This window comes from Mytilus galloprovincialis, chromosome 6 (assembly GCF_965363235.1).
Source record: "Mytilus galloprovincialis chromosome 6, xbMytGall1.hap1.1, whole genome shotgun sequence".
Lineage (NCBI taxonomy): Eukaryota > Metazoa > Mollusca > Bivalvia > Mytilida > Mytilidae > Mytilus > Mytilus galloprovincialis.
The window spans coordinates 41893791-41915540 of NC_134843.1; the positions used below are offsets into that span (position 1 = coordinate 41893791).

General features: G+C 32.7%; 1 protein-coding gene across 5 annotated transcripts in view; it reads left to right on the plus strand.

Annotated features, from left to right (window-relative positions):
• Positions 1–737: 737 nt before the first annotated feature.
• Positions 738–21750, plus strand: part of LOC143079603 (interferon regulatory factor 8-like) — a 51977-nt gene continuing 30964 nt past the window's right edge. For 2 of the 5 annotated variants that reach the window (XM_076255027.1, XM_076255032.1), the window contains exon 1: positions 17714–17796. Coding sequence is in view for 1 of the 5 variants with exons in the window: in XM_076255025.1 (XP_076111140.1) it covers positions 797–831 (35 nt within the window). In the remaining 4 variants the exon portion in view is untranslated. Of the gene's footprint in view, positions 832–11615; positions 11639–12937; positions 12961–17713; positions 17797–21750 lie in introns of those variants that run through there. The other 3 variants (XM_076255025.1, XM_076255028.1, XM_076255029.1) reach the window with 3 other exon arrangements.

Consider the following 21750-nt stretch of genomic DNA (forward strand, 5'->3'; position numbering starts at 1 on the left):
TAGCTCAAACTCCGCTTCTTATAACAGTGTTGTAAGAGAAGGAAAGTATGACCCGAACGATAACGCTGTATGGATTTCAGTCAAAGATATGTATTAGAAAGATTAAATTAAGCGAGGGTACATATAATTCAGAACTAGGTATTGGAACAATGACAATCTCCGAAGCTGCCATAAATGTCCGCAGTAGCTTAAAGTTCGATGTTGTCCAAGACACGCACATAGTACTCGTAGTTTCGATACTGGACTATAGAAATGTCCGAGACCATTATACAGGCAGTAGCCAGAGCTTTGATGTTTGCTTATTTTAGATGTATTTGAGACTATTATATGTTCAAAGTAGTCAGATTTTCGGTATTGAATTAATTAAAAAGAATTGGGCTAAATATTAGATAACATTTGAGGAAAACACAGTTGAGTTCAAGTAAAAACGATCCGCGATGATGGTGATGATAATATAGAGATCGTGCTAAATGTAGAAGTGGTAAATATTTAACTATCAAAACGACCAGTCGTTTTGCTTAATGCCCCGTGTACTAAGCGGGGAAGCAGTTAATTCCGATTTTAAATTATTTGATTAAAGCTGATCAGACATATACATCACGACTTCACCGATACGTGCAATGAAGAAAATGTAAGTATGTGACTATGTATGCTTCCCTACTACTTACGGAAGAGAGAAACACTTTGAGATATAAATCAGATATAAATACCACTTGTAGAAACACTTGTCCAAAATACTCATTGTTTATACATAAAAGTTTGAAAATTATTTCAGTAATTTATAATTTACATTATAATGAAGTCGTGTAGAAGCATCAAGATGGAAATTCGGTATGTCATTTTCTCTGTTTCATTCTTTTTCTTCATACTTTCAAATATATTAACATTCTCAATTAGTGTTTTGTATTTAAATTTATATATATGTATGATAACAATTATTGATTTTATTACAGAGATATATAAAAACATTCACTTTTATAGCTCACTATGCGGTATGGCCTTTACTCATTGTTGAAGGCCGTATGGTGACCTATAATGTTAATGTCTGTGTCATTTTGGTCTTTTGTGGATAGTTGTCTCATTGGCAATCATACCACATCTTCTTTTTTTATATATTAACGTTTAAAAACTAACAAACCAAACATATTATAAAAATTATATGTTCGTTATGATTTATTTTTTAATCATCTTTTTTGTGCGACTGTCATAATAGTGAGAGGTTTAGCTAGCTATATAACTAGTTTCAATCCTCCATTTTCTACATAAAAATACCTGTTCCAAGTAAGAAATGTGACAGTTGTTTTCCACTCGTTGTTGATGTATTTGAGGTTTTGATTTTGCCATTTCATTAGGGACTTTCCGAATGAATTTTCCACGGACTTCAGTATTCATTGTTATTCTACTTTTTTCTTTTAAACATGCAATAAAAATCAACTTGATTGAAAAATATTTGTTCTTTACTTATAATAAATTTTAAAAAGTGCGTATATTGATATTGAGGCTTGCATTTTATCAAATGTAGTGCTTCATCGGGCTTTATTACGCGTCTGAATAAATAAAAGCCATTTTTAAATTTAAGACATAACATTTTAAACGTTGGCCGTGGTTACTAGCCAGTTACTATTGAACTAATTTAATATCATTCCTTTTTTTCTTTATTCTTTATGTGTGTTTTCTTTCTTCTGATAAACGTCAAACTATTGAAATGATATAAACATTTTTAAATAATTATTTAAAGTTTATCATATATATAAATATATATCAGTACTAGCTATCTCGAAGTCGTTCATATCTTCTCCTAGTCTTAATTATGCATGTACATGCAACCACTCATTTAGATTTATTTATTTTTTAAATAGGACAGCCAATCAAAATTCTGAAAGAAACTCCAAATCTACTTCAGCATTACTTTAATTGATTAAAAAGATAAGAGTGACAACCACTGTAAAGTCTCTGTCTTGGGGGTGACACGTGAACAGTTGGGTGGTTGTAGCCAATTCCTTTTTACACACAACTCCATTCCTATCCCCTTTCAATCTTGACAAGTTGAATCACAAAAGTGCATTGAGGGGATCGGGACAATTCGACTGCGCACAGTTTCACGCATGAATTACCATACACGAGAAGTGTCGTTAATTCACTACAATTTTTTTTAATATTTTGATTGATTAAAAATATTAAACTATTGGGGGTTTTTTTCACTAAAAGATTATTATCGTTATCATGTGTATCTATGGAAAGCTTAACTTTTTAACATTTTAAAAGTCATAATTTGAGCTTAAATGGTACGGGAACCCCTATTTTTTTCGAACAATTTGATTCACTGTAAAAATTAAAATTACAAAAAATACGGCACGTCTCGTGACAGAAACTTCGAATAGGCCCGAGCCACCTTAAATAGAATGCTAAATGCAAAGAACGTTGCTAGATTAGACAACAAATATGGTTGATAGACATTTTAAATGCTCTGTTAAATTTTATCAACACTCGATATAGCTTAACTAAAGATTTATTTCATCGTTGCTTTCTGGGTTATAGTTTTTTTTATTCAGTACTGTTATAATACATCTGGAGTATGTATGTAATGAAAATTATTTGACTGTTAATTTGCAAACAAAGCTATACCTTTCAAATTTAGCAAATAATTTGAAACGCGGTAGATCAAACCGCATTATATCGAACCGCGGTAAAAGTTAGTAATAGTGACAGAAGCTAAACATACTGTGTGTTAGATTATTCCTATTAAAAAGTCATTTGATTCTTCTTTAAATTTTGATGTCTATAAATTTACAAAAACATATTGTTATGTGAAAAAAAAAGTCAACAAAACATCCCGGGGTTTTAATTGTGTACGCCAGACACGCGTTTCGTCTCTAATTTCTCATCAGCGAAGCTAAAAAAACAACAAAAATAAGACCAAATAAAGAACGATGTTAAAGAGAATTCAGAGCGAAAAAGCCGAAAGTTTTTGCTAAATATTTCTCAGGTTATCTATTCCTAGGGTCGAAAATCATAAGTATTTCACACAAATAAAAATTTTGTCAACAGTTAATATATAAATATGACAAAATCAATTATAATTCATATTAGCATAGAAGAGCTGACTACTACTCTGGTGATACTTATTATCAAATAACTTCAAGTTCCATTTTTCTTCTTCTAATTATTTCCTTAACCGATTATAAATGCGACGGAGAAATGAATTGATACCGAAAAGACCATCCGTAAACAAAATGGCCCCAAAAAAATATATATATATATATATATCCATGTTTAATCAAATTATAATATAAATGCAAATTGATATACACTTTTTAAAAACAGTAAACCATTTTTGTTTAACTTGGTAAGTTTCCCTGGAATTGGCGTCCGAAAATACGAGTGAATGGACTAAATCAATGCGGTGTTTGCATGGGCTGTGATGTCGTCGCCAATATGCAGTTTTGAATGTGTCACTTAAATGTCCTGCGTCTTTTAGTATAATATTTTAAACAAGAGAAACAATACATTAACATTTATTATAATATTATCATTGTTACATGAATCATGATTGTAACCTAGCTGCACTTGTAAGCAATATTTACTACGTAAATGACACAAGTAATTTACCAACAAAAATTTCCTTAATTCCACTTAAAAGTGTTTGTGTGAGACAGATATAGATGTCATGCATTAAGATAACTTTTCCGGAAATGAAGTGCAAACAAGAATTGTAAAATAAATTATTTTCCGGGTGACAAATTCTGGCAATTTCATTTTTCTTAAAACTGGTCATATTAAAGTAGAGTAGGGTGTAGTAAAAAAAAATTGACAAATTAGGGGGAAAAAATGACAAATTAGAAAAAAAAATTGACAAATTGTAGTTTGCAACAGTTTTACACTCTTTTTTTCAAATATAGAATAAAAAGTGTGGATCATTGACATCGATTCCAAGCTACCACTTGTGCAAAACTGGCAAAACTTGGGTATATTATACATGGGAGAACAAATTGTGTGTGATAGAAAGAAAACTTTAGCGATAAAATGTTTAGACCAAATATGAAATATAGCTCCTATAGTATAATTTCAAATAATAAAAAGAAGAAAAATTGGGTCAAAACTATTTATTTTATAAAAGTTACATGTATGTCATATGAGTTATCTCGGTCTTAAATGGCAAAATTGAGGGGTAAATTTATGATACAAAAAAGTTTTGTATGTGTAAAACAGTCATGTTAAGAAGACAAAACACATTTTTCCACATTGTTATGCAAACTCTTACACATATACCATAATCCTTTAGTTATATACAATTTCTGCACATTTTTTTTCAAGATTATGTTTTGCTACTTCAAACATGACTGACTTCTGTTTCTCTTGTATATGTTGCATTTGTTTTGAAAGTTCAATTTTCATGGCTAATTATTACAATCATATATGTAGGTAATTCGCCGTTTCATAATCTAATGCATCCTGGGTAATATTTTCAAAAGCATACACCAAAGTGTTTTGATTGGTTTGAAACGTTATAAACAATGGAAGTTCAAACAATGACGTAACGTTATTTTCACTTTGGGGTACGAACATTGAAATTACCCATGATGCTTTAGATTCTGAAACGGCCAATTGTGATCATCAATCAGTGAACCTTTCATGAGTTTTTGCCTTTCCAGAGCACCTGAGATCACACTGGTTCGCGTTGATCAGTCTTCTCAGTTTTTTTACGTTGTGTTCTGTGTATTGCTGTTTGTCTGATTTGTCATTTTTGTCTTTTTAACGTCGGCGTTGCAAGTGTATATTTGACTTATGAGTTTGAATGTCCCGTTGTTATCTTTTGCATTTCGTTTATAAATTGATGTCACTGCAAGTAGAATACTAATTTTGACAGAACCCATTTTCTTAACTCAATTCCAAAATTAAAATGTGAAATATATGAAGAGTTATTAAATCTTTTTTGGGAGTTGCAGTGGCGGATCCAGAAATTTTCATAAGTGGGGGCCCACTGACTGACCTAAGAGGGGGCCCCCTCCAGTCACGCTTCAGTGATTCCCTATATAAGCAACCAAATTTTTTCCCAAAAAGGGGGGGCCCGGGCCCCCCGGGCCCCCCCCCCTAAATCCGCCTATGAGTTGTTAAACTCTCAGGTATAACATAAACATGTATCTTTTATTATGTCTTAATTTTACTGTAATTTTTATATTGAGTTAAGTTAAAGTTATATGAGTATTGACAATACACGCTTTTCATTTTCGAAATAATTTTCTTTTAGATTTGACTGTTCATCATTTGATTATGTAAATTTAAATAATTGAGATAAACTTAAATCTATTTTCGAAACTTTAACTGTAAGGATTCTCGCCCGGGGGGGGGGGGGGTCGTAATAAGTATTTCATTAAATAAATGGCATGGTCATTTGAATATTTTTTGGCTGAGAGGTTTTGATGAAGTAATTCGTTTTAAGTAGTCTAATTGGATAAATCGTGTTTATTTTTTTATTGAAAATAATATGTTTCGGTATGTTTCCGTGATGAATTATTCATTATCTTACATACATACGAAGTTTGAATAACCTTACATTGTGCTAAAGGAGAAAAAAATATTTAGGATTATCACTAAATCTGAAATATTTCCCTGTACGTTTCAATTTTGTTAAGACAGGGAAAGTACTTTACATCTTTAACTGCCCACGATCACGTGTCTACTCCTTCTGGTCACATGGCAGTGAATACATCCATTGTAACTCCGTCTGGTCACATGTTAGTGAATACAGAAAAGCAACAAAAGAATCCTACGTGATTCGTTTAAATTAGTAATACATGGCAACGAATAATTGCAAAATTTTAATAGATATATAAAATTAACATATTTGCAATCTTAACACGATTTCTGCGTTGTCTGATAAGATCAAGTTTTAACTGATTATAAATTCATACGTGGATATATATGCTTAACTATATCTTGCGACTAAAAAGGTCATTGACTTCATTTATGTATAAGGGCCGTTCAATTGAACAAAAAATCTTTAGCTACATTTAAAAAAAAATACCGTCTTTCGAAATCAGGCGAATGGAATATTGATTATTGATAATTTTTGCATACAATCTCCTACTTGAAGAGTTTTCTGTGGAAAATAACAGACTATTACATGTATTATCATTGCAAAGGTATATAATTTATATTTTGCTGATCACCGAACGAAAACGCTGTTCGAAAATGCACGATTCATGCTTTTGACTTAGTTACTGTGTTATTTCTTAGAATGCGATTGAACCGTTAAAAAAAAGTGCAGAATCAAAGTTTATTCAAAATAACGAAAGATTTCCGACTTTCAATTTCAAGCAGCTTCAAAACACATCTTAATGAAATTATTGCGCAATTTATCTGCATGACAATTTAGTACATAAATGTTTCCTGTAAACCTACATGTAGAGTAGAATTTATCTACAAAATCGTGATAAGTGATGAAAGTCAATCGGAAAAGGAACTAACTCTTCCTTCCGAAGTACTTGATATGCCTTTTCAACTTATATTCCCCGCTTTTTCATAATATATGTGGGCAACAACAATAAACCAATGAAGCAAACATTGGGTAGTTGAATTTCTAAATAGCTGTTTCTTGTAGTACTAAATTTGAATAGTTTTTTCACTGTATTGTGTTGTTTCAAGTTATATTCAAGTCAATTCAATTAATTCAATTCCATTCCTGAGTGTATCAATATTTCTCCTTGTATTTATATATGCAAGTAACACAAACTATAATATTGTGCGCAAAACACTAACAATTTAATCAGTTCTTATTGATTGGAGACGATAAAACGGGAATATTATGACACACAATGCACCAAAGGGAAAGTATTTGGGTACTTTACCATGCCATACTTTTATATATATGACCAATTCAGAAATCTCGTCAATGGTCATGTATTATAATAGTCTTATCTTATTATAATTTTCATGCAGATATGTGGAATTTTCTTCAGACCTTGGTCGTTTGGAAGTTGCAATTATAGACACGTCTGTTGTTGAAAACTTGGATTATATACTGACGACATTGTTCGTCTCTTTCAGATAAAAGAGTTATTGTTCTTTAAAGATAAGCGATGGATATATTAAATTTAGCGCTGTGGATTTTAAGTCCATCGCTGCAGATGTTAAGTCTAGCGCTGCCGAAATAAAATCCAGTGGTTAAGGTGAAAACTCCAGCGCCGGAGACATAAAGTCTTACTCTGGTGATGTAAAAGTACAGCGCTACAAATTTATTAAATTCTAGCGCTGATAAAACCGAGTCAAGCTCTGTAAACATGAAGTCCAGCACTAAAGATGTACATTCTAGCGCTGTTGATATAAGGTCAAGCTCTGGGGAGGTTAAGAATAGCGCTGTGACCGAAGTCCAGAGCAAGAGATTCAAAGTACAACACTGGAGATGTGAATCTATTTACATCGAAATACAACTTGTTGGGTGTGCTTGTATCATATAGAAACTAAATAAGAGTTAGGTATTTTTTGTTTTTTTCCTTTTTGTTTGTATGATATTAAATGCAAAAAGTGCAAATATGATGCATTTAAAATACTAGTATATGATTTTTTTCATATTTCAAAGTTCAAATTGAAATATATTCATCGATATCCAGGGGTTAAACCGATAGGGATTTAGGTAGATGGACTTCACACAAAACAATGTTTTAGACAATACGCATACACCTAAGAAACAGTGTTGTTTAGCGTTTTACTGGGGGTTTCGCTTGTTAAAGGGATGCATGGTGGACGAACTTGACGTTACTTTGCTAACATAATTATTAAATTTCAATCCAGCTTTGCTTAAAATATTCATACAATGATTGGTTTCGAAATATTGCGTATTTTCCTAAATATTTGATTTTGTTTATGTAAGGTCATAGATGGGTTTATACATCTATGGTTAGGTTCATATCTTTACATTTTCAAATGTTGTAACATAAAAGTCATCAAGAGAGCCCTTGGGCAGATAACACTACTTCACCTTTTATCGGGGCGTTTGTTAAAGTAAATAGGATTTAAATGATTATAACTGTCTGTAAAAATCCCAAAATAGCATCGAAAAAGAGAACAGCCTTAAACGGAGAATAGAAAAACCCTTGCCATTTCTTTGACATGTAGGAACTTTCTCTCTGTAACGTAATGGTTGGTTCTTAAAGCTCTTAAAATAAGTCTTTTTTTAGCCTTTTACACTGCACTTTTTCGAGCGTCACTGACGAGTCTTTTTTAGACGAAATGATCGTCTGCCTAACTTTACTTTTATTCTGGTATCTATGATGAGTCTGTTGATCGGTTCTATTACTAGCTACTTTCCTCCTACATCTATAGACTGGCATGCTGATCGTAAAAGTTATGGTTGTTGAACTTAGGAATGTCTCCGGTTGTACACCTTACATTTCATAAATAACTAAATATTGAAATGTCAATTTAAATCTGACTTACAGACACGTTACCAATAACTTCTGTTAATGCAAGTTCTGGCTTTCAGACACGTTACCAATAACTTCTGTTAATGCAAGTTCTGGCTTTCAGACACGTTACCAATAACGTCTGTTAATGCAAATTCTGACTTAAAGACACGTTACCAATAACTTCTGTTAATGTTAAATCTGACTTACAGACACGTTACCAATAACTTCTGTTAATGCAAGTTCTGGCTTAAAGACCTGTTACCAATAACTTCTGTTTACTGCAAGTTATGACTTGCAGACACGTTACCAATAACCTCTGTTCATGCGAGTTCTGACTTGCAGACACTTTATCGATAACCTCTGTTCATGCGAGTACTGACTTGCAGACACGTTATTAATAACCCCCAGATCTGTTTATGCGAGTTCTGACTTGCAGACACGTTATCGATAACCTCTGTTCATGCGAGTTCTGACTTGCAGTGCGTTATCGATAACTCCTGTTAATTCAAATGGAACTTTCAATCTCTTCTGAATGATTATGACCACATCAACTTTAGTCATTCTCATTGAACTTTTTAAAAACGATGAGACCTACACAAAAAAGATGTCATTACTTCCATGCATATTTTGGATTCTTTAAACTTTTCCCATCCATAAAAATCGTCAAAGTACACAAAACAATTGACATGATTAATACATTATATGAATAGAAATCCACATTTAAAGTAAACTTCAAATTTCTTAATCAGTTTATACTAGTATCTAAATATGGTGTTATGTATTACGGTAATATCCCTTATATCTAGAGAGAACTATTCTAACATGTGATTCAATTAAGACTATCATAAAAGGTACCAGTGTAGTCGTTTTAAGGAACTATATTGCACCTGCCGGTTTCAAGATCGTTTTTGTTTTTAAAGTTTCAAAAGCGAAAGAGTTGATTCATATTATATGTTTTTAATAAGGACATAATCGTGGATGTACAATGCCGTCTATTTAAATATATGCATAAGAATAGCAGTCCTAAATGCCTTCCAAATAAGTAAAACCTGTTCGAACAAATAGAATCTGTTAAATCGTTAAAATTTAGAAAGGTTTCCGTAATTTTATATATCTTAACAAAATTGTCATCTTATTATCGCTTTCAATATTTCTGTTCGTGTGAATGCTTTCACTAGTAACAAGGAAGACAATATATATATATATAACATTTGTACTTCACTTGACTAGTTGAAATGCTATTGGACCATCTTAACCGCGGAAAGTTCATTTTAAATTGATTTGACGTAATTTGTGTCTCAACTGCACTAACTAATGAAAGTTGTTCTGGACTCTTATCTGAACTTGCCCGAGAACATGTATATCGTAGTGTATTGTTTTAGACAACAAATCCTAATTAAAAAAAAATCTCACCTGCTCTATCTCAAAAAGAGTTTTGCAGTGTAGTGTACCTGTTTTGAGAAAAAAAATATATCAAAGCTATAGAAATATTTCATGCATGAATAAAAAAAAAAGTGTACGAAAAAAAATGCAAGTTATACACTGTCCACACAAGGGACATTTGAATCAAAAGCAGATGAGCAATCGGTATAGTAATGCGCCCATACAAGCCCAAGGCTAAATAGTTATTGATCAAATCTGATCAGAGACATCGTCTAGTCTAATATAGTACAGACATGTCGAGTAAAACTCCCATATAGACACACACAGTTCATTCACCATGGTTATAGTGGCGGATCCAGGAGTTTGGGGATTTTTGTCGACGATCAATGCATTTGAATGGTAACATATAGTTGGAACCCTAGCACCTTTATCCTTGGTTTGGAACTCCCCCCCCCCCTCCCCTTAAAAATAGCTTAAATCACCCCTGGATTAAATATGGTCCACATTTGTGTTTCTTCAAGACAAAATTGGTCCAGCTGCGAACATTTTTCATTTTGTCAAGTAAAGTCAAGAACAGTTCATTCCGGTCGCGTCTATTTTACACTATGTGGCGTAAATTCAAGTGTAGTTTACTTCCGTCAATCACATTGAACACTATACAAGTATACTTCAGATTCGATCAAGATTTATCAACGTTTAAGTATTATTTATATTATGTCGCCAACAGTTCAAATGTTTTGTTCATTTTATTGAAATAAAGTTTTGAATACAGTTAAGTGCTATTCAGTTCAGCTTGGACAATGACAAACTATATGTAAATAAACTCATCATAGATACCAGGACTAAATTTTGTATATACGCCAGACGCGCGTTTCGCGTAATGCGCACATTCGTCTTCAATCTCCGGTGCAGAGCTCACATCCGTTCCGTTTAAGTACTTACTTCGGCGATTGAGACGTCTTATGTTGATGCAATGTATATGTTCTACAAAAGTTCGTCATTCTTGTAATATGAAAATAACGATATGAATTATAATTAGCAATTAGATAACCATCCATCAAAGACCACAAAACAGAGATATCAACAACTACAGGTCAGCGTATGACCTTCAACAATGAGCGGTACTCTTTCTGCGAGGGGCCTCGGCTGAATGGTAGTCGAACTAGTGTATCACTAGCTTGTCAAAACTGAAGTTTGTGAGTTCGTGCATTTCTCCGGTCACTCCGACTTCCAAGAGGCTCGACCTATGAAAACAAACCACCACGAAATGGTACAATCGTGCTGAAAAGGCGTTAACAACCAATCAATCTAGCCGTTAAGTAAGCAGCAAACACTTATTTCATTTAAAAAAGGAAGTTTAATTTACCTGAAACGATTACGCTTTTATGCTGTTAAGTACTTTTAGCGACATTTTCTAGTTTCCAAACCTATTCAACCAGATTCACAAGATTCCGATCCAGGGTTTTGAAAAAGGAGTTCGGGGTCCTCAAAAGAGACAATGTTTTGAGTGGAATAGGTTAAAAGTCTAGATTAACCATAAATGTAGCTCTATAAGTGAACCACCGCGGTCACCCCGACCCTCTAAATCCGAATCTGTAAACAACTACAATGTAAGTTATGTGAAAATATTTCTTTTTATTGAAATATCGTATTATCGTCTTATTAAAGCGTTTATATAAACAATAACTACAATAGATAATATAAACAATGTTATTTCACGAAATCATTTTCCAGGATATATATCTCTCCTTATTTCCTAGAATTATACATAAATTTATACATTTAAAATTAGTAATCATGACCCAGATATATATATCAATAAATAGGGCAATACGTTACAGCAATTAACGGTAAGTAACTAAATGTGAATAGTTTTAACTACAACCAGGAAAATGCTTCAGAATTATATTGTCATTTGTGACGAAAATCTGTAAATTCTCCAGCGAATTATGACAAAAGTTTATATTTTAGAATCCCCACAAAAAGGGGGAGATAAAAAATTGCGAGTTGCAATGCAAAATTAAAGCAGAGACTACCTTTTAGATGATTTATAATAATTTTACATAGTCCTAAAAGACGTGTTGCCATACTTATGTTAGTCAGATGTCCATTTAAGGGGTCTCCAACAATATTCTTTACAATGACTTTGAATTTCTAAGACCTAGCACAACATGATTAAACATGTAGTCTTTCAACTGTGAAAATTATTGTCTTTTAACGAGTTATTCAACATAGTCATCGAAATAAATGTTCAGAAATATTTTATAACAAACTTTTATGTTTGCTTATTCATAAAGGGCTTTACAAGGGTAAATCCTGTGACAAATTATGTTTGACCCTTACAAAAAGGTCGTTCAAAAAAGCTGACAAATTATTTTCGAAGTTTAGGAAAATGCCAAGAAACTACTGTTGAACATGATGTGTTTTCTTTTAAAGCTAGCAATGCTGAGTTAACAGCCAAACATTGCAATCCCGTTTCAACTCAACATTTTCATGAATAGACTGTATGCTCAATTTCCGCCTCCTTATACCCAAAGAAACGAAAGTTCTATAAAGGGAAGTTACTTTTGTTTAAAATATAGAAGTCTCAGAGGGCAATCTTTGTCTGTATTCTGACACTTTTAGGCAGCATTTCCCCATCAACCGGACTGTTCTTTAACCTTTCTATTGAAAAGTGTTTTAAAATCAGGAAAAGGGGGTTTTGCTTTACTGTGATATTAGCTTTCTGGAAATTTTATTTTCCGAATTTCCTAGAACTCAAAGCTTGCACAATTTGCAATGCGTGGTATAACGTTTCGTCATACTGGCTACATAATAGCTTGACTTTGATTCCAGAATGCTGTGTGATCATTTGATTCCAGTATGCTGTGTCAAACAAATGTGGATTTTATTTCATAGATTTTTAAAAAGCATAAACTATTTCGATTGGATTTTTAATCAAACAAAAGGATTATTTAATGCATCGGATTGAAAATTGGTGTTTTGTAGTTTTGATTCAATGGAGAGGAGAAAATTCCTTTAAAATGGAGAAAATTCTTTAAAATGCAACATTTTGTCTATTGTCGGCTGCTTTCCAACGACTGTTGAGGTTATTGTGAACAACAGAAGAGAAAGAGATAATTTTAGTAAGAAGAAATTAACCGACAGTTTGTAAATTGGAAAGACTAGTAAGGTAAAAAAAAATATTAAAAAATCATTCATGTAATAACACGTGACCTTGGTTTGTTTGAACTTGCCTTAAAACTTAATCTATTGAAACTGACGTTAACTTTGTGAAAGATAAGTCAAACATGCATTTTTGTATGTTATCTTGCAGATTTTACCTTTAGTTTATTACCCGACGTACAATCGCGAATCGTTTGATGAAATTGCTGGCCAAAGGAGTAGGTCCGGTAAGGACTAATTTTGGCCTCAAATTTCGGGTTTGACACTTTTTAAACACTTAAGTGTCTATTTCAGTTGATTCAATGAGTTTATGTCAAAGACTTTAAGTGATTTACTCTTAAAATAACGCTCCGATTCTAGCTTAAATATGAAAAATCTATCAACTATGCCAAAAAATGTCACTTTTCAGGTGGTTTTTGTAAAATATGAAAGTGGCCGCATCCGTGTTCATTCTCAACCTTTATATATATGTTATGTATCATCATCAAATACAACTTACATTTAAATATTAAGAATGAACACAAATGCGTCCACTTTCATTTAAGACGGAAACCATCTAAAATTTAACTAAAATGCTAAAATTGTAAAGATTTCAGTAATTTAGCATGACAACGATTCTAGTACCCGATATATGTGCATGGTATTGTCAAAAAGAGCCCATATTTATGTAGCAGATAGAAGCATTCTACTTTCCAATAAATAACTAAAAGTTTACATTTTAACAATTTTGTAAAACTGCTATATTTTGGGGCCAAAAAGGGTTTACATATTTTGCATTTTGCCATTTTGAGTCGGTATTTCGTTTAAAGTATAGAACAAAGCATAAGAAGACATGGCATTTACATGCAATATCAATTCAAACTGAAATAATTAAGAAAATTAATTAACTATAATTGTTACTTGTTGTCTTGCTTATTTGTCTGAATTCTTTTATTATAGAATTGTTGTTTTTTTTTTTGTTTTTTTTTTATCTAAACTTCGTTTTTTTCATTGTTTGTTCTACTATATAACATGGGTGTATTTACTGACTGAAATTGATGGGGCGTTGGTGATCTCACGATAACAATTGAACTGCGCTATATATGTGCATGGGCCATGCACATATATAGCGCAGTTCAATTGTTATCGTGAGATCACCAATTGGGCTTGTCCCAGATTTGAAACCCTATCAGTGGTCGTGATTAGTTTATCTGAATGGTTTTGTTCTTCATGGAATTTGGTGTAGATCGCAGATCTTTGAAAGTCTCTGGTAATAAGCCACCCTTCTCTAGACTCAAAACGAGTTCAAAAAGAAATGTTGTGTGCACTTACTTGCGTTCTAGAAACTACTCCTGTCGTGGTTAGGAAGGGTTCTGGATGTTTCTGTAGTGTTCTCATTGCTTTGCGTGACGCATTTATATAATATACACAAACACACCTGATTCAGGATAATAATTCTTATATTTATTTATTATAATCAATCAGAACTACAATAAGTTCTACATGTATACACTTTTAAAATTTGACTTATTGTATAACCTGCTTTTAAAGTGCCTGGCAATACATCGTTATTTCCCCCAAAACTGCAATGTATTTTGCTTTTGCAGTATATAACCCTTGAAGTTTTGAGCGATGTGGTGTTTTTTTCCATCATGAAGGTGACTATTGTCTCCTATGCTCTATTCTACGGCTGCATTTTTAATACTTTCTCGCTGTAATATAAGCTCATTGTCAATTTTTCAGCATTATGATAAATAGCGGCACATTGATTCATTATGAATTTTTAGATATTCTTTTTGGAGACTTGAGGTAAACTGTAACATACATAAATATGTTTATCTATGACATGTACATGAGTCTGCACTTAAAATAAATAAATTAGGGAATTTTATCATGCTGAAATTGTTTTCAAAGCGAAAGTAGCACGTAATATCATTTAAATACCTGTGTTTATTAAGTTTGTCTTCATTTGGTCATTATGAATAACAGTTTTAAGTAACATATCTGCGACTATATAGGCACAGTTAATGCATTAAACATTTAGACCAACTATTCTTAACAGACCATCCAGGTTGTTTGAAATATACTGATGAGATGAATTCATTTTATAAATTCTGCAAGTTTTCTTCAAATTACTTTCTTTTGCAAACATTGGAACCGTTAAAACAATCGTTATGACCAACAGGTCTATTTTTCCTTTTTTACTACAAGTTTACCTTGTTTGCAATGGGGTGCTTCTTTGATCCTTCTTAGGAAGTTACATTTCTCAACTGGTTTGATAGGCATGACCATAAAAGGGCTTCTCTGATTCCAATAAACATTTATTTGTTGGTTTAATATAAAAAAAAAATATCAATAATAAAACAATTTATTTGGTCATACACACTTGGTTACAAGCGTACCGGCTGAAGGTTATAATATATAAAAGCTCGTGGTGTACATATGTACTTAGGGACAGAACAACTTTTTTAGCCTCCCGCCCCTTTTTTTTCTTTTCGCTCTGGTGGACTACCATCCTCCGACGGGTTATTTTATGCATCCTAGAATAAAGAAACTAGTCTTAGTTTCTGCGTTAGGATGGGCGCCTGTGTAGGTGTTTGGGGTGTATATATATATATATACAACTCGTCTAAACATCAACCCAACAATGTTAGATCTGTAAATTTGCTTTCGCAAATTTTTGGTTCTTCCCTCGCCGGGATTCGAACCCATGCTACTGTGATATCGTGACACCAAATCGCCTGCACTGCAGCCGTCCCGCTAGACCACACGACCACCTGGGCTCTCAAAAAAGAGCTTTCGCTGGCCGTGTGTTACCTTTCCACGTCAGTTTTAATCTAGCGGCGTACTGCAGTACATGATATATAAGGCATGAAGATGTTATTGTTACAGATCAGCTAAATTATCTATAGTAAAGGATCCTACAAATGAATGTAAGATACAGTCACAGAAAATAATTATATTTATAAGTATATATATATGCTGCCGCGATCGAAAGGAACCATAATGTTAAATCCGAGTGTATAAGATGATACCCGAGATAAGGTATTACGAAGTAACAACCCGTTGAGAGTTCTGTAGTTTATCCTGTTGCAAGGCAAAATTCCCCTCTTTCCAACAAATCACCTTTCAGTGACTGACAGTAATTTGTTGTCCACCTTTTTATACATTAAATATGTGCCACTGGACACAAATAAAACAAAAACCACAGTAGCATATTCAAAAAGGGGTGAGGTGGTATTCCGAGGGTTAGAAGCCCCTTCTTTGTTTGACAATAAATGCCTTTTTATGGGGACATATTGTTACATTTCTTATTTCTAAAGTGGTTAAATTCTTAATTTCATATCATGTAGTCAATCGATTTCAATATTTTATTGTTATTTTAAACACTTGACACAAGACTTGTAGCAGGAAATCAAAAATTGAGAATATAAACAAATCGTCATGATAACAATAGTTATAGTCAATATTTCAAGTGTTAATCTATAAACCTCAGTTCCAAAGACTGTAAATGAAGGAAACAGTTGTTTATTTGCCTTATGAATTTACCCAACATTTATTTTTTATCCCCTAATATGCAAAAAAAAATGTATGTGAAACAGGCAGTTTTATTGTGTTTCGATTTATTTCTTTGCATGTCTGTGTCAGAGCCGGATTCAATCATTTTCAAAAAGGGGGTTGGGGGTTCCAACCATATGTCCCCATTCAAATGCCATCATCGTCCAAAAAGGGGGGTTCGACCCCCGGAACCCCCTATTTTGATCCGTCACTGTGTATTTAGGGGAAGGAAGGTTGCAGTTCGATCCTTTTGTGGAAGGGCAACTAAGTAACACAGAAACCCTACTTTTTGGTATATTTTGAATAACAAAAAGTATACCTATAGGTATTACGGAAACGAAATTTCATGGAAGATAAATAGATTTAACAAAAACCTTAGTGAAGCATTCACGAGAATCTGTAAGATTAGTTTCAGATATAAATGATTTAATCTGCAACATTTTCACTTGTTTCTTCCTATTTCTCGACCTTATTAATTATTTATCATGAAATTGGAAATAGTGACCTATTCCAGCGGTCATCATAGTCAGATTCAGTTTTTGGATATGGGAAGGGGGGGCTCAAGGCCCGCACCCCCTTTTAAGGTGACAAATTTGAATAATTATACAGGGAATCTCTGAAGCATGACTAGAACGCCTCCCCCTTCTTTTTAGGTCAGTTAGTGCCCCTTTCCCTTATAGAAAGTTTAAGGTCCGACACTTGTCATCCATAGCAATAGTCCATCCCCCTTTTATCTAACGCTCGAACGAAATCTATATTGAAATATTTCTGGATAATATTGGACGAACTTTTTGACACTAATATTTATAATTAAACTTATAATAATAATGAATTCCAGTCAGCAGATGTTTATAGACTTGTACGTTCGGTATCATTTTCAAGTAAAACGTTTCAGCAAAACTAACTAATAAGATGTGTCCGACAACCATCTGGAAATTTACGGTATCCCAACGCTATATTTTAGCCTGGTTATATATAAGTCAGTCGAAAGTATTTCCCATCTTTGTTTATACCTAGATCGAGCTTGAAAAACTATATAATTATGGCGGAAAGGTATTTATTAATGCACGTTACTTAGTTAATCAATATTTATAATTAGAATACGTACAAAAAAAATGTAATTAAATACATTTTCTAAAAGCTCTGTTATCGATCAATAATTTTCTGTAAATAGAAATTGTTTACGTAACTGAGGGGAATCCCAAAATAGTTGAATGGGATTTTCCTTTAAGTGTTTAAAAGTAGGTCAAAACGGTATTTTAATATTTCCTTGGTATCAGCTATTATACCTGTCCGTGTGCACGAGGTAAGTGATTTGTTTAGGGAAATAGAAAGTACAATTTAAATTTGTAAACATCAACATGGTTAAAACAATATTGAAAATGTTAATTTTTCATAATCAGCTGTTCATGTGTTCTAATTATTCCATTCCGTGTTTATAACTTCCTTACGTAGATTGTTTTGGTAGATAACTATCCACTTCAATTTCGGAGTCAATTGTTTTGCGTCTCTCGAATATGAGAAACCGCAACCAAAGTCCATAAACAAATTGACATTATATTGATCATTAAAACCCTTATATTGACCGTTAAATAAGTGAAATAATGCATTCAAATGTTTTACATTGAACAAAATTCTATGCTATATATAGTATGTAGAAGATATGATAGATATGAGATGTATGAATACTTTATCCTGTCGGTAGGTCAACAGGTTTCGTCAATCTACCAATTACTGTGACCGTAGATTTGAAAGCTGCTATTCCAGGATTCATTTCCAAAGAGAAAGTAACCAATTCGTGCAATCTCCCATAACCTCATCTAGCTTTTTTTTATTTCAATATATCCAGATTGTACCATAAATATTCCTAATTGGTATAGCCTGGACAGGATCATATCCAGAAAATCTGTGGAAAACCCCTAGTTGGTGAACATGCAAAATATCTAAATATAAATTGAAACGAAAAAAGCATGCATCGAATACACACAAGATGAGTATAGAAATTAGCATATTTTTTCAAGTAAATTCAATTCAAGTCTGATGAAATAACCTGTAATTTAATCATTTGTTTACCTAAAAAAGGCAGCACAAATATTAAAGATTTCCTATACATGAATTTCATCCTTTATTCTGCTTTAACTTCCAAGAAGTTGTTATGTACACAAATTGAAAGAGTGTTATATGTTCCTTTGAAAATACTTTTGTAAATAAGCGTGAAATTATTTGAAGTTTAATGCGGATAATTCTGTTTATAAGTTATAAAAAACATAAATGGATGATACACAAAATAAGTTAGCTTTTTATAACACTATCCATTTATCCTGTTTTTATTCAGGATAACTCTTGGTGAGGTCAGTGTTATATTTGGACACTCTAGTTTAACCTAGTTTGTCTTATTTTTTATACATCGTAGTGGGATATTCGTGATCTTGGTCTAGTGTGATGTGGACTTTATCAAAGACTTTTTTTAAATGTTGCACTTGCTAGTAAGCGGAATTGAGATAAAATACAGCGAAATTGAATTCAAAACTAAACAATTACTCTTCTTTTAAATAAAGCTGCAAATGATCGTAAATTTAACTGAACTTAGTGGATACAATCATATTTATATGGGAAATAAATATATTAATCTTCTTACATTTACAGAAAAGAGAGAGATTAAAAAATAAAGTAAAAAAACAAAAAAAAAACGATTCTGATATCTTTGTATTTTTTTTTTAAATTTCGACGTAGGTGTAAAATGTAGAATTGGAAATGTGTTTTTAATCTACACGTGAAAATGGTTTAACTGAATTAACCTGTTTTAGTTTTGGATATACACAATTCTCAGCTTTTGCATTAATTTCAAAATTGTTTGCAGAACAAAAGAAATATTCCACTTCAGAGCTAAAACTAGTTCCATACTGATATGTCTCTTCAGTCAGTTACACCTACAATTTCGAAAGCAGCACAACAAATTATCCGAGCTTGTCTTTAAAGTGGCATGCCGTGTTATCTTTTTTCAAATATTACTTCAACAGGAATTGTGTCCCATTTATTGAACATTTAACAGCAGTTGCATTACAAATTCAAGTCGGTGTTTTCTCATAATGTATAACGCATGATAAATATCTTATATCTTGGTCAACACAATTGCAAATCTTTTTTAAAAGAATATATCTTGTTATTGACTTCACTAATACACCGTCCACTACTGCGTATTTTCACAACTCTTGTGGTCAATCATAAACCAAATAGAGTTGCTTTAGTGTTCCTGGGAGTTCCAGTGAGCATGGCATTATTCCCAAGTGTATTAACATACAAAATAGATCTGTATATTACACATATCTTAGATCGCGTGGATGCCACTCACCAACAACTTATGTAACGGCACATTAATGTCCAGTATCTAACAACCTTCACCTAACACCCGAGTTAAAAGCAACGGCCTCAATCAGACATTCGATAGTGCGTGTCTTTACGTTCTCTATATCAATTAGCATACTCCCATACATATCTATTTTGCATACTCCCATATATTTTCAATTTTGACTTGTTTATATTTTTTCATTTGGGCTTGTATTATATTTTCCCTCCGGTATATATAATCCGTTCATCCGTTGCTGTAAGTTTATTGTTTTCTGTTTGGTATCAAAAATTAATATAAAGATCCATTCTGTTACATCTTGTGATCAATTTATTTGGCAATCGTCAATGGCAGTCAGCAGGGTTTAAGAACATCAGTTGTTTGACCTGTTAGTCAAATGCGTTTTGTTAAAATACACTTTTTCACTTTTTTGGTCTTTTGGAAATTGTTGTATGTGCTTTATTTAGACCATTCTACAGCGAAATTTGTTTAACATGCGCACGTAAAGAAATTGCAGTTTTTACCATAGCAATCATAGGTTTGCAATTTGTTTTCAATTTAGACTAGTTTATATTTTTTCGTTAGGGCTTGTATTATATTTTCCCTACGGTTTATATAATCCGTTCATCCTCTTTCGACTCTTTGAAATTCAAAAGTCTATTCTTAATTTAGGTAAGTTGTATGGCTTTCCAAATACTGTTTCGATCTCTAACATCACTGAAGAGACATTTTTTGTCGAAATTTGAATATGGTGTACAAATTTTTGCGACTCATGTTTGTGGAATACCATCTTGCCGCAAATTAATTGTTTTCTGTTTGGTATTAAAAATAAATATAAAGATCCAGTTTGGTACATCTTGTGATCAATTTATTTGTCAATCGTCAATGGCAGTCAGCAGGATTTAAGAACATCAGTTGTTTGACCTGTTAGTCAAATTCGTTTTGTTAAAATACACTTTTTCACTTTTTTTGGTCTTTTGGAAATTGTTGTTTGTGCTGTATTTAGACCATTCTACAACACAATCTGTTTTTACATGCACACGTATACAAATTGTGGTTTTTATCCATCGAAATCATAGGTTTGAACGTTGTTTTCAATTTAGATATTTTATATATTCAAATATATATATTTGTATAGGCTTCACAATAATAAAGCTTTCGGTGACCTTTGAATAGACTTATTAAGAAGGGATATAGTTACTATTGATTCACTTATAGGGTCTTTGCATCGGAACTAAACACATTTATTCAAACACCAGTTGTTGGCATGACACGGGTTATGTTCTTCTCATATATGTTATGATGGTATGATACTAAACCCCTAACGGGAAGGATTGTGCCTGATGTTCATATGATGAAATCATAATCTTTCAGTCAGTTTAATTGAAGTCTGGAGCTAGCATGTCAGTTAACTGCTAGTAGTCTATTGTTATTTATGTATTACATGTATTTTCATTTTTTTTTCTTTGGTTACATCTTCTGACATCAGACTCGGACTTCTCTTGAACTGAATTTTAATGTGCGTATTGTTATGCGTTTACTTTTCTACATTGGCTAGAGGTATAGGGGGAGGGTTGAGATCTCACAAACATGTTTAACCCCGCCGCATTTTTGTGCCTGTCCCAAGTCAGGAGCCTCTGGCCTTTGTTAGTCTTGTATTATTTTAATTTTAGTTTCTTGTGTAAAATTTGGATATTAGTATGGCGTTCATTATCACTGAACTAGTATATATTTGTTTAGGGGCCAGTTAAAGGACGCCTCCGGGTGCGGGAATTTCTCGCTACATTGAAGACCTGTTGGTGACCTTCTGCTGTTGTTTTTTTCTATGGTCGGGTTGTTGTCTCTTTGGCACATTCCCCATTTCCATTCTCAATTTTATTCACAATAATAAAGCTTTCGGTGACCGGGTGTTAC